The following is a 13,625-nucleotide window of genomic DNA, read 5'->3' as shown; positions in this document are numbered from 1 at the left end:
CCCAGTCCCACAGATTGGCCTCAGCACCCCCAAATCCCCCCGTTTTACCCCCAAATTCCCAACCCCCCCTCCTGCGGGATCCCTCCCCCAAAATTCCCATTATTCCCACCCAAATCCCAAAATTCCACCCCTGCCAAAAAAAACACCTCAATTTCCCATGGCTTCCACCCAAAATCCCATTTCCTTCCCCGGATTTGCCCAAAATCCCCATTTTTTTCCCCAAAATCCCGTTTTATCTCCCCCAGATTCTCCGAAATTACTGTTTTTCTTCCAAAACCCGGCACGATCCCACCCGAATTTCCCCAAAATCTCATTTTATTTCCCCCTATTCCCCCAAAATTCCCGTTCTCCCCCAAAACTCCCCAAATCCCTGCTTTTCCCCCCAAATTCCCACATTGTTTTCCCTAATATATCAAAAATACCCGTTTTTCACCAAAAATTCCTACATCCTATCTTCGAAATTTGCCCCAAATTTTTTCTCCCAAAATCCCCATTTTTCTGCCCAAACCCCCACATTTTTCCCCCAAAAATCCCCGTTTTCCCCCCGTCTTTTTCCCGAAATCCCCATTTTTCACCCCAAACCCTACCAGATTTTCCTGAAATCCCCGTTTTTTCCCAAAATCCGTTTTTTTTCTGTTTTTTTCCCCCCATTTTTCCCCCTTTCTTTCCCAAAATCCCCGTTTTCCCCCCGTTTTTTCCCCCCATTTTTCCCCCAAATCCCTGTTTTCCCCGTTTTTTCCAGAAATCCCAGTTCCCCCCCCCCGAAATCCCCGTTTTTGGCCCCCATTCTTTCCCCAAATCCCCGTTTTTTCCCCAAATCCCCGTTTCCCCCCCCATTCTTTCCCAAAATCCCTGTTTTCCCCCCATTTTTTCCCAAAATCCCCATTTTTCACCCCAAACCCCACAGTTTTTTCCCAAAATCCCCGTTTTCCCCCCCGTTTTTTCCTGAAATCCCCATTTTTTCCCCCAAATCCCCGTTTTTTCCCCCATTCTTTCCCGAAATCCCCGTTTTTGGCCCCGTTTTTCCCCAAATTCCCGTTTTTCCCTCCGTTTTTTCCCGAAATCCCCATTTTTGGCCCCATTCTCTCCCCAAATCCCCGTTTTTCCCCGTTTCCCCCCAAAATCCCCGTTTTTCCCCAAATCCCTGTTTTTGCCCCCGTTTTTCGCGAAATCCCTGTTTTTTCCTGAAATCCCCATTTTTTTCCCCAAATCCCCGTTCCCCCCCGTTCTCTCCCCAAATCCCTGTTTTCCCCCCGTTTTCCCCCCGTTTTTTTCCTGAAATCCCCATTTTTTCCCGAAATCCCCGTTTTTCTCCCGTTTTTTCCTGAAATCCCCGTTTTCCCCCCGTTTTTCTCCCAAATCCCCGTTTTTCTCCCCGTTTTTCCCCATTTTATCTCCCAAATCCCCGCTTTCCCCCATTTTTTCCCAAAATCCCCATTTTCCCCCGTTTTTTTCCCGAAATCCCCGTCTTTCCCCCGTTTTTCCCGAAATCCCCGTTTTTCCCCAAATCCCCGTTTTCCCCCCCCTCTTTCCCCCGTTTTTCCCCAAATCCCCGTTTTCCCCCCATTTTTCCCCAAAATCCCTGTTTCCTCCCCGTTTTTTCCCCCCAAATCCCCGTTTTCCCCCATTTTTTCCCCAAATCCCCGTTTCCCCCCCGTTCTCTCCCCAAATCCCCGTTTCCCCCCCCGTTTTTCCCCAAATCCCCGTTTTTCCCCCCCTCTTTCCCCCATTTTTTCTCCCCAAATCCCCGTTTTTGGCCCCATTTTCCCCCCGTTTTTCCCCAAATCCCCGTTTTTGGCCCCATTTTTTCTCCCCAAATCCCCGTTTTGGCCCCGTTTTTCCCCCCGTTCCTCACCTGCTGTCCATCTTGCCGGGCCCGAAGCCGCCCCGGTCGCCCCCTCGGCCCCCCCGGAAGCCGCCGCGGTCGCCGCGGCCCCGGAACCCGCCCCGGTCGAAGCCCCCGCGGCCACCGCGGCGCTCCTCGAACCCGCCGCCACCTGCCGCAGGTGAGACACAGGTGAGACACAGGTGAGACAGGTGAGATACAGGTGAGAACAGGTGAGAGACAGGTGTGAACAGGTGTGAACAGGTGAGAGACAGGTGTGAACAGGTGAGATACAGGTGAGATACAGGTGAGAGACAGGTGAGAGACAGGTGTGAACAGGTGAGATACAGGTGAGAGACAGGTGAGAGATAGGTGTGAACAGGTGTGAACAGGTGAGATACAGGTGAGAGACAGGTGAGAGACAGGTGTGAACAGGTGAGATACAGGTGAGATACAGGTGAGAGACAGGTGTGAACAGGTGTGAACAGGTGAGATACAGGTGAGATACAGGTGAGAGACAGGTGTGAACAGGTGTGAACAGGTGAGACAGGTGTGAACAGGTGTGAACAGGTGTGAACAGGTGAGACACAGGTGTGAACAGGTGTGCAACCCCCCCGCGGCGCTCCTCGAACCCGCCGCCACCTGCCACAGGTGAGATACAGGTGTGAACAGGTGAGAACAGGTGTGAACAGGTGTGACACAGGTGTGAACAGGTGAGACAGGTGTGAACAGGTGTGACACAGGTGTGAACAGGTGAGACAGGTGTGAACAGGTGTGCAAACCCCCCCACGGCGCTCCTCGAACCTGCCTGCCACAGGTGAGAGACAGGTGTGAACACGTGTGAACAGCAGAGACAAGAACAGGTATGTTTCAGGTGTGCGCAGGTGTATTTTAGGTGTGCCCAGGTGTGTTTTGGCTGTGCCCAGGTGTATTTTAGGTGTGCCCAGGTGTGTTTTAGGCGTGCCCAGGTGTATTTTGGCTGTGCCCAGGTGTATTTTGGCTGTGCCCAGGTGTGTTCTGGGCGTGCCCAGGTGTGTTCTGGTTGTGCCCAGGTGTATTTTGGCTGTGCCCAGGTGTGCCCAGGTGTGTTCTGGGCGTGCCCAGGTGTATTTTGGGTGTGCCCAGGTGTGTTTTAGGTGTGCCCATGTGTATTTTGGGTGTGCCCAGGTGTATTTTGGGTGTGCCCAGGTGTATTTTGGGTGTGCCCAGGTGTGTTTTAGGCGTGCCCAGGTGTATTTTGGCCGTGCCCAGGTGTGCCCAGGTGTATTTTGGGCGTGCCCAGGTGTGTTTTAGGTGTGTTTTGGCCGTGCCCAGGTGTGCCCAGGTGTATTTTGGCCGTGCCCAGGTGTGCCCAGGTGTATTTTGGCCGTGCCCAGGTGTGCCCAGGTGTATTTTGGCTGTGCCCAGGTGTGTTCTGGTTGTGCCCAGGTGTATTTTGGCTGTGCCCAGGTGCGCTCCCCTGCTCACCCAGGTGGTTGCCGCCGCGGCCGCCGCCCCCCGGGTACTTGCCGGCCCCGCCCCCGCCCAGGTGAGGCCCCCCGGGCCCCCCCTCGGGCTTGGGCGCCTTGCACTGGTTGCACTCGTTCCGCCACGAGAAGTTCATGTTCTCGCACGCCCTGTGACGTCAGCAGTGACGTCAGCAGCGACGCCACGGCGCCGCCGGTGACGTCACACACACAGACAGACGGCGTCCCACACCAGTTCATCCCAGTTCATCCCAGTTCATCCCAGTTCATCCCAGTCCCTCCCAGTCCCATTCCCAGTCCATCCCAGTCCATCCCAGTAACTCCCAGTCCATCCCAGTATAACCCAGTCCCTCCCAGTATAAACCAGTATAAACCAGTTTGACACTCACGGGTTGGGGCATTTCCAGTCCCCCCAGTATAACCCAGTATATCCCAGTATAAACCAGTATAACCCAGTTTGGCACTCACGGGTTGGGGCATTTCCAGTCCCCCCAGTATAACCCAGTATATCCCAGTACAAACCAGTATAAACCAGTTTGGCACTCACGGGTTGGGGCATTTCCAGTCCCCCCAGTATAACCCAGTCCCTCCCAGTACAAACCAGTATATCCCAGTATAAACCAGTATAACCCAGTTTAAACACTCACGGGTTGGGGCATTTCCAGTCCCCCCAGTACAAACCAGTACAAACCAGTATAACCCAGTCCCTCCCAGTACAAACCAGTACAAACCAGTATAAACCAGTTTGGCACTCACGGGTTGGGGCATTTCCAGTCCCCCCAGTATATCCCAGTACAAACCAGTACAAACCAGTATAACCCAGTTTTTAAACACTCACGGGTTGGGGCATTTCCAGTCCCCCCAGTATAACCCAGTATATCCCAGTATAACCCAGTATAACCCAGTTTGGCACTCACGGGTTGGGGCATTTCCAGTCCCCCCAGTATAACCCAGTATATCCCAGTACAAACCAGTATAACCCAGTTTTTAAACACTCACGGGTTGGGGCATTTCCAGTCCCCCCAGTATAACCCAGTATAACCCAGTATATCCCAGTATAAACCAGTATAACCCAGTTTGGCACTCACGGGTTGGGGCATTTCCAGTCCCCCCAGTATAACCCAGTATATCCCAGTATAAACCAGTATAACCCAGTTTGGCACTCACGGGTTGGGGCATTTCCAGTCCCCCCAGTATAACCCAGTATAACCCAGTATATCCCAGTACAAACCAGTATAACCCAGTTTGGCACTCACGGGTTGGGGCATTTCCAGTCCCCCCAGTATAACCCAGTATAACCCAGTATATCCCAGTACAAACCAGTATAACCCAGTTTGGCACTCACGGGTTGGGGCATTTCCAGTCCCCCGCTCTCTGCTGGGCCCCTCCCCCGCCCGTGAAGCCGCCGCGGCCACCGGAGCCGGAGCCGAACCCGCCCCGGCCCAGGGGGCCTGGAATGGGGGAAAAACGGGGATTTTGGTAAAAGTGATCAAAAATGGGGGAAAAACGGGGGATTTTGGTAAAAGTGATCAAAAATGGGGGTAAAAACAGGGATTTTGGTAAAAGTGATCAAAAATGGGGGTAAAAACAGGGATTTTGGTAAAAATGGGGGAAAAACGGGGATTTTGGTAAAAGTGATCAAAAATGGGGGAAAAAACGGGGATTTTGGTAAAAGTGATCAAAAATGGGGGAAAAAACAGGGATTTTGGTAAAAATGGGGGAAAAACGGGGATTTTGGTAAAAGTGATCAAAAATGGGGGAAAAACAGGGATTTTGGTAAAAGTGATCAAAAATGAACCCGCCCCGCCCCAGGGGGCCTGGAATGGGGTGAAAAACGGGGATTTTGGTAAAAATGATCAAAAATGGGGGAAAAACAGGGATTTTGGTAAAAATGGGGTGAAAAATGAACCCGCCCCGGCCCAGGGGGCCTGGAATGGGGGAAAAACGGGGATTTTGGTAAAAGTGATCAAAAATGAACCTGCCCCAGGGGGCCTGGAATGGGGGAAAAACAGGGATTTTGGTAAAAATGGGGTGAAAACGGGATTTTGGTAGAAGTGATCAAAAATGAACCCACCCCGGCCCAGGGGGCCTGGAACGGGGTAAGAACGAGGATTTTGGTAAAAATGGGGTCAAAAATGGGGTGAAAAACGGGGATTTTGGGTAAGAAAGTATTTTTGGGGTGAAAGAAGGGGATTTTGGGGTGGAAAAGGGATTTTTGAACAAGAACGAAATTTTGGGGTGAAAGAAGGGGATTTTGGGGTGGAAAAAGGGGATTTTGGGGTGAAAGAAGGGGATTTTGGGGTGGAAAAAGGGGATTTTGGGGTGAAAGAAGGAGATTTTGGGGTGAAAGGAGGGGATTTTGGGGTGAAAGAAGGGGATTTTGGGGTGAAAGGAGGGGATTTTGGGGTGAAAGGAGGGGATTTTGGGGTGGAAAAAGGGGGTTTTGGGGTGGAAAAAGGGGATTTTTGGTGTGGAAAAAGGGGGTTTTGGGATAAATAGGGATTTTTGGGGTGGAAAAAGGGGATTTTTGGGGTGGAAAAAGGGGGATTTGGGACAAGAAGAGGATTTTGGGGTGGAAAAAGGGGATTTTGGGACAAGAAGGGGATTTTGGGGTGGAAAAAGGGGATTTTGGGATAAATAGGGATTTTTGGGGTGAAAGGAGGGGGTTTTGGGGTGGAAAAAGGAGATTTTGGGGTGAAAGGAGGGGGTTTTGGGACAAGAAGGGGATTTTGGGGTGAAAGGAGGGGATTTTTGGGGTGGGAAAAAGGGGATTTTGGGGTGAAAGAAGGGGATTTTGTGGTGAAAGGAGGGGGTTTTGGGGTGGAAAAAGGGGGATTTGGGACAAGAAGGGGATTTTGGGGTGAAAGGAGGGGGTTTTGGGGTGGAAAAAGGAGATTTTGGGGTGAAAGGAGGGGGTTTTGGGGTGAAAGGAGGGGGTTTTGGGACAAGAAGGGGATTTTGGGGTGAAAGGAGGGGGTTTTGGGGTGGAAAAAGGAGATTTTGGGGTGAAAGGAGGGGATTTTGGGGTGAAAGGAGGGGGTTTTGGGGTGAAAGGAGGGGTTTTTGGGGTGGAAGAAGGGGATTTTGGGGTGAAAGGAGGGGGTTTTGGGACAAGAAGGGGATTTTGGGGTGAAAGAAGGGGGTTTTGGGGTGAAAGGAGGGGGTTTTGGGTCGCTCACCTCCCCGGCCCCGGCCGCGGCCGCCCCCGCCCCGGGTGAAATCCGCGCGGCGAGTGGCGAACGACACCTTGATGGGATTGCCCGAGAACTCCTTCCCTGGGGAGAAAAACGGCAGAATTGGGAAAAACAACAGGAATTGTGGGGGGAAAAACAGTGAAATTGGGAAAAACAACAGGAATTGTGGGGAGAAAAATGGCAAAATTGGGAAAAACAACAGGAAATCTGGGGGGAAAAACAGTGAAATTGGGAAAAACAACAGGAATTGTGGGGAGAAAAATGGCAAAACTGGGAAAAACAACAGGAAATCTGGGAGAAAAACAGCAAAATTGGGAAAAAACAGCAAATTCGGGGAGAAAAACAGCAAAATTGGGAAAAAACAGCAAATTCGGGGAGAAAAACAGCAAAATTGGGAAAAAACAGCAAATTCGGGGAGAAAAACAGCAAATTTGGGAAATAAAAACAGGAATTCTGGGGAGAAAAACAGCAAAATTGGAAAAAAACAGGAATTCTGGGGAGAAAAACAGCGAAATTGGGAAAAACAACAGGAAATCTGGGAGAAAAACAGTGAAATTGGGAAAAGAAGGAAATTTGGGGAGAAAAGCAGGAAATTCGAGGGAAAAACCAGAAAATTCGGGGAGACAAGGAGGAAATTTGGGAAAAAAGGGAGAAATTTTGGGGAATAAATGAGAAAATTTGGGGAGAAAAGCAGCAGAATTGGGGAAAAGGAGAAAAAAAAGAGGAAATTGGGGAGAAAATGAGGAAATTTGGAGGGAAAAGCAGCAAACTTGGGGAAAAACCAGGAAATTTGGAGGAAAAATGAGGAATTTTGGGGAAAAAGCAGGAATTCTGAGAGGAAAAAGGAGAAATTTGGGGGAAAATCAAGAATTTAGGGGGAGCAAAGGAGGTATTTTAGGGGAAAAAAGCAAAAATTTTGGAAAAAAGCAAGAATTTGGAAAGGAAACTGAGGAATTCTGTGGGAAAAGCAGGAATTTTTGGGGGAAAGAGGAGAAATTTTGGGAAAAAACAAAATTTAGGGGAAAAAAACAGGATTTTTTTGGGAAAAAGAAAACATTATAGGGGAAAAAAGCCGGAATTTTCAGGTGGAAAACCAGGAATTTTAGGGGGAAAACTGGGAATTTTGGGGGGAAAGGGAATTTTGAGGGGAAAAACAGGAAATTTGGGGAAAAATTGGGAAAAAAAACCAGGAAAATTGGAAAAATGGGAATTCAGAATAACTTTAGGATGAGGAATTTCAGGATCACGAATTTAAAGAATTTGGGTATTTTGGGATGAAGAATTTGGGGAATTTCAGGAATTTTGCAATTTCAGGAGTTCCAAAACTTTGGGAATTTGGGGATCAAGGTTTGCAGGAATTTGGGAATTTCAGGATGAAAAATTTCAGGAATTTGGGAATTTCAGAACTCTGGGGATTTCAGGAACTTTGGGAATTTTGAGATCAGGGATTTTGGGAATTCTGAGAATTTCAGGAATTCGGAGATCAGGGCTTTCAGAAATTTGGGATTTTGGGGGATTAGGAATTCCAAACATTTTGGCGATTTTGGGATCAGGAATTTCACAACTTTGGGAATTTTGTGATCAGGAATTTTGGGAATTGTAAGAATTTCAGGAATTTAGGATTTTTGGAATCAGAAATTTGGGAATTTCAGAAACTTTGGGAATTTGGGTAATTTCAGGAATTTGGGATCAGGAGTGTCAGGAATTTGGGGATTTTTGGAATCAGGGATTTCGGGAATTTCAGGCATTTGGGATCAGGAATTTTGGGAATTTCAGGAATTTAAGGAATTTACGATTTTTGGGGTCAGAAATTTCAGGAATTTTGGATTTTTGGGATCAGGAATTTGGGAATTTCAGGCATTTGGGATCAGGAATTTCAGGAATTTGGGATTTTTGGGGTCAGGAATTTTGGGAATTTCAGGAATTCTGGGAATGCTGACCGTCGAACCAGTCGATGGCGGCCTTGGCCGAGGGCGGTCATCGAAGGACACGGGGGGTGCTGGGAATTTGGGGATTTTGGGATCAGGAATTTTAGGAATTCTGGGAATTTTGGGATCAGGAATTTTGGGATTTCTGGGAATTTCAGGAATTCCGGGAATGCTGACCGTCGAACCAGTCGATGGCGGCCTTGGCCGAGGGCGGGTCGTCGAAGGACACGGTGGCCTCGCCCTTGAGCTTCCCGGTCTCGCGGTCGGTGTAGAGATTGATCATGGGCTGCCCCGTCTTCTTGTTGGTCTGGGGAGTGACCATGAGTGACCATGAGTGACCACTGACCAGTGAGTGACCACTGAGTGACCACTGAGTGACCACTGTGACCATGAGTGACCATGAGTGACCATGAGTGACCACTGAGCAGTAACCCCTGAGCAGTGAGTGACCACCCATTGATCATGGGCTGCCCCGTCTTCTTGTTGGTCTGGGGAGTGAGTGACCACTGAGTGACCACTGACCAGTGAGTGACCATGAGTGACCACTGACCACTGAGTGACCACTGAGTGACCGCTGAGTGACCACTGACCACTGAGTGACCCCACACTGATCATGGGCTGCCCGGTCTTCTTGTTGGTCTGGGGAGTGACCACAGTGACCGTGAGTGACCACTGAGTGACCACTGAGTGACCAGTGAGTGACCACTGACCACTGAGTGACCACTGACCAGTGAGTGACCATGAGTGACCAGTGAGTGACCACTGACCACTGAGTGACCACAGTGACCACTGACTAATGAGTGACCACTGAGCACTGAGTGACCCCACACTGACCATGGTCTGGGGAGTGACCACTGAGTGACCACTGAGTGACCACTGACCGCTGAGCAACCCCTGCTCCTCTGTCCAGGTGTGTCCCGAGGTGCTCTCACCTGTCCTCACTGCTGTTACCTGGCCCATGTGTCCCTCACCTCTCCAGGTGTGCTCTCACCTGCCCAGGTGTGTCCCAGCTGTGTCTCTCACCTGTCCAGGTGTGTCCCTCCCCTGTCCCAGCTGTGTCCCAGGTGTGTCCCAGGTGTGTCTCTCCCCTGTCCAGGTGTGTCCCTCACCTGTCCCAGGTGTGTCCCTCCCCTGTCCCAGCTGTGTCCCAGGTGTGTCCCAGGTGTGTCCCTCCCCTGTCCCAGGTGTGTCCCAGGTGTGTCTCTCCCCTGTCCAGGTGTGTCCCTCACCTGTCCCAGGTGTGTCCCAGCTGTGTCCCTCACCTGTCCAGGTGTGTCCCTCCCCTGTCCCTCACCTGTCCCAGGTGTGTCCCTCCCCTGTCCCTCACCTGTCCCAGGTGTGTCCCTCCCCTGTCCAGGTGTGTCCCTCCCTCCCCTCCCTCACCTTGATGATGCCGATCTGTTTGAAGTAGTCGGCCACCGACTCGATGGTGACGTTCTCGCCCAGCCCCTGCACGAAGATCGTGTTGTTGTCCGAGTTGTCCTGCTCGCCTAGGAGTAATTAACGCCAATTAACGCTAATTAGTGCTAATTAATATTCATAACTCGCAATAAACGCTAATTAACCATCGTTAACCCCACCCCAGGGCTCAGAAATGGCCCCGCCCCCACACCAAAATCGTGTTGTTGTCCGAGTTGTCCTGCTCGCCTGCACCCAATTAACGCTAATTAGTGCTAATTAACGCTAACTCATATTCATTACCCACAATAAATGCTAATTAACCCTCGTTAACCCCACCCACGGCTCAGAAATGGCCCCGCCCCCACGCCAAAATCGTGTTGTTGTCCGAATTGTCCTGCTCGCCTGCACCCAATTAACGCTAATTAGTGCTAATTAATATTCATCACTGACAGTAAATGTGAATTAACCCTTGTTAACCCCACCCCAGGGCTCAGAAATGGCCCCGCCCCCACTCCAAGATCGTGCTGTGGTCCAAGCTGTCCTGCTCACCTAAGAATAATTAATCCCAATTAGCGCTAATTAGCATTAATTAATATTCATAACCGGCAATAAACGCTAATTAACCCTCGTTAACCCCACCCACGGCTCAGAAATGGCCCCGCCCCCACGCCAAGATCGTGTTGTTGTCCGAGTTGTCCTGCTCACCTGCACCCAATTAACGCTAATTAGTGCTAATTAATATTCATCACTGACAGTAAATGCGAATTAACCCTCGTTAACCCCACCCAGGGCTCAGAAATGGCCCCACCCCCACACTGTTGTCCTGCTCACCTGCAGGCAATTGGCTAATTAGCATTAATATTCATCACTGACAATAAGTGCTAATTAAGCCTCGTTAACCCCACCCCAGCACACGCAAATGGCCCAAAGCCCCTCCCCCACACCAAGATCAGGCTGTCCTTACTCAGAGCTAATTAATCAGCGTTAATTAATGTTATTTCCTGTTAATTACTGCTAATTAACCCTAATTAACTCTGCCCTGCAATTCAAATACGGCCCCAAAACCCCTCCCCCACGCCAGCATCAGCCTCAGCCTGGAGACAATTAATTATTCAGCGTTAATTACTGCTAATTAACCTCATCATCCTTTATCCCTCTGTTCGTCCCTGTTAATTATTAATTATTCATCAACCCAACCTTTCATTAGCCCAGTAATCCCCACTAATTAACCCCACTAATTACCCTGTTAATTAACCCCACCCCCACCACGTATCCCCATTAATCACCCCTAATTAACGAAGCAATTAATTAATTACCTGGGTCATGTCTCGGCCCCTGGTCCCGGGGTCCTTTTGGAGCCACACATGGAAAAAAAATGCAAATTATGCAAATCAGAGAGGCGGGGCTTGGGCGTGGCCAACCAAAACACCGCCCCTTTCCCTTCCTTGGCCCCGCCCCCTCTGCCCTCCCAGCCCCATTTTGGGGGCAAAAATCCCAAATTTGGCACCAAAATTTTCCTTTTTTTTTTTTTCCTTTTCCGGCCTCGGCAGCTCCGGGAATTCCAACTCCGGATTTTTTTCTGTTTTTTCTCCATTTTCCCCTCATTTTTCTCCAGTTTTCCTTATTTTTACTCATTTTTTGCTCCATTTATTCCTTATTTTTGCTCATTTTTCTCCATTTTTTCCTTATTTTTGCTCATTTTTTTCTCCATTTTTTTCCTTATTTTTTCCCTCATGTCTCCTCCATTTTTTTCCTTTTTTTCTGCTGATTTTTTCACTCATTTTTCCTGATTTTCACTCATTTTTTGCTCCATTTTCCACTTCATTTTTCCTCATTTTTCTTCAATCCTTCCCGATTTTTTCCTCATTTTTTCTCCATTTTCTCTTTTTGTCCACATTTGTTCTCAATTTTTTCCCATTTTTTCCTTACTTTTTTCCCATTTTTTTCTTATTTTCCCCTAATTTTTTTCTCATTTTTCTCCATTTTTTCCTTCTTTTTCACTCATTCACCTCCAATTTTTTCCCATTTTCCCCCTCATTTTCCTCAACATTTTCCACATTTTTCCCCAATTTTTTCTCTCCTTTTTTCTATATTTTCCTCCATATTTCCATTACTTCCCCCTCATTTCTCTGATTTTTTTTTCTCAATTTTTGCTCCATTTCCCATTTTTCTCCATATTTTTTCCCCTTATTTTTCTTCATTTTTCTCCATTTTTATTTTTATTTTCCCCTCATTTTTCTCCATTTATTTCCCTCATTTTTCTCCATTTTTTCCCTAATTTTTCTCCATGCGTTTCCCTCATTTTTTTCCTTTTTTCTTCATTTTTTCCTCATTTTTTTTCATTTTTCTCCATTTTTTCCCTCATTTTTCTCCATTTTTTCCCTCATTTTTCTCCATTTTTTCCCTCATTTTTCTCCATTTTTCCCCTCATTTTTCTCCATTCATTTCCCTCATTTTTCTCCATTTTTCCCCTCATTTTTCTCCATTCATTTCCCTCATTTTTCTCCATTTTTCCCCTCATTTTTCTCCATTTTTCCCCTCATTTTTCTCCATTTTTTCCCTCATTTTTCTCCATTTTCCCCTCATTTTTCTCCATTTTTTTCCCTCATTTTTCCCTCATTTTTTCTCCATTTTTTCCCTCATTTTTCTCCATTTTTCCCCTCATTTTTCTCCATTTTTCCCTCATTTTCCTCCGTTTTTTTTCTGTATTTTCCACTTCATTCCCTTTTTCCCTCCATTTTTCCACTTTTTTTTCCACTCCATTTCCACCTCGTTTTTCTCCATTTCCCCTCATTTTTACCATTTTTTTTCTCCACCAAACCACACATTTTTCATTTTTTTTTTCCATTTTTTTTCCCATTTTTCCCAGCTCAGAACCTTCGGTTTTGGGTCCACTGCAGCAGCTCCGACCTCGCCCCCATTTTTGGGGCAATTTCCCATTTTTTTTTAATTTTTTTCCACCTTTTTTCCACCAAAAAAACCCCTCAAGGTCACCGGCGCTTCCACCAAAACTCCTCCAATTTGGGGATTTTCCCCCAAAACCACCAGAGCTGAATTTTCCATCACACATGCAGCCTTTGCACCAAAATCCACTTTTTTTTCCCCAAATCCCCCCCTTAAAAAAAAAACAAAACAAAAAAATCACCATTTTCACCTCATTTTTCCACCATTTTCACCAAAAAACACCTTTTTAATTTCATTATTTTGGGGTTTTTTTTCCACCTAAATTCCATTTTTCAAAAGAGGGGGGGAATTTTCCCCCAAATTTCTCCCGCCCAGGAAAAATGGGGAGAAAAAAAAAAAAAAATTAAAAAAAAAAACCACAGTTTTTATTTTTTTTGCCTTTTTTTCTTTTTTTTTTTTGGGGTGAAAACCTCGAATTTTGGGACTTACCACCGAATTTATTGAAGCCACCACGCTCACCACCGCTGAGGAGATAAATTAGAAGATAATCAGGAATTTTGGAAGCCCTGCCTAAAATCCGGGAACACGGAAAACTCCAAAAAATTGGGGTGAAAAATTCAAATTTTGGGGGTTTTTTTAGCGATTTTTGGGCGATTTTTGGGCGAATTTCGGGCGATTTTTGGGGTTTTTTTGGGCTTTTTTTGGAGTTTTTTCCTCGCCGCCGACGCTTTTTCCTCCTGGACGCAGCAGGGTTGGGATTGAGCCCCGAATTAAAGAATAAAAATAAAAATAAATCTTTTTTTTCCCCGCCCGCCTCTTGGATTTCTCCCCTTCCTGACGTGTCAAAAACAATTTTGAATTTTTAAATTTTTTTTGGGGGGTTTTTTTTTTTTTTTTGCCCTTTTCT

General features: G+C 47.5%; 1 protein-coding gene and 2 long non-coding RNA genes across 3 annotated transcripts in view; 2 read left to right on the top strand and 1 right to left on the bottom strand.

The window, feature by feature from the left end:
* Nucleotides 1-13,625, bottom strand: part of FUS (FUS RNA binding protein) — a 30,295-nt gene that overhangs the window by 279 nt on the left and 16,391 nt on the right. Inside the window, exons 7-14 of the mRNA XM_053933221.1 lie at nucleotides 13,208-13,242; nucleotides 11,131-11,163; nucleotides 9,797-9,903; nucleotides 8,591-8,720; nucleotides 6,471-6,566; nucleotides 4,637-4,742; nucleotides 3,293-3,441; nucleotides 1,856-1,997 (exon numbers count right to left, since the gene is read on the bottom strand). Of these exons, the coding sequence (XP_053789196.1) occupies nucleotides 1,856-1,997; nucleotides 3,293-3,441; nucleotides 4,637-4,742; nucleotides 6,471-6,566; nucleotides 8,591-8,720; nucleotides 9,797-9,903; nucleotides 11,131-11,163; nucleotides 13,208-13,242 (798 nt within the window). The remainder of the gene's footprint in view (nucleotides 1-1,855; nucleotides 1,998-3,292; nucleotides 3,442-4,636; nucleotides 4,743-6,470; nucleotides 6,567-8,590; nucleotides 8,721-9,796; nucleotides 9,904-11,130; nucleotides 11,164-13,207; nucleotides 13,243-13,625) is intronic.
* On the top strand, nucleotides 2,554-2,974 carry LOC128782749 (uncharacterized). The gene is made up of 3 exons (XR_008428885.1): nucleotides 2,554-2,762; nucleotides 2,815-2,877; nucleotides 2,909-2,974. It is a non-coding gene; the product is annotated as an uncharacterized LOC128782749 (long non-coding RNA).
* On the top strand, nucleotides 2,984-3,284 carry LOC128782748 (uncharacterized). The gene is made up of 3 exons (XR_008428884.1): nucleotides 2,984-3,055; nucleotides 3,087-3,118; nucleotides 3,181-3,284. It is a non-coding gene; the product is annotated as an uncharacterized LOC128782748 (long non-coding RNA).

This window comes from Vidua chalybeata, assembly GCF_026979565.1.
Source record: "Vidua chalybeata isolate OUT-0048 chromosome 37 unlocalized genomic scaffold, bVidCha1 merged haplotype SUPER_37_unloc_1, whole genome shotgun sequence".
In the NCBI taxonomy this organism is placed as follows: domain Eukaryota; kingdom Metazoa; phylum Chordata; class Aves; order Passeriformes; family Viduidae; genus Vidua; species Vidua chalybeata.
Note: the sequence above shows the minus strand (reverse complement) of the source record. Positions and strands in the feature narration are given on the sequence as shown.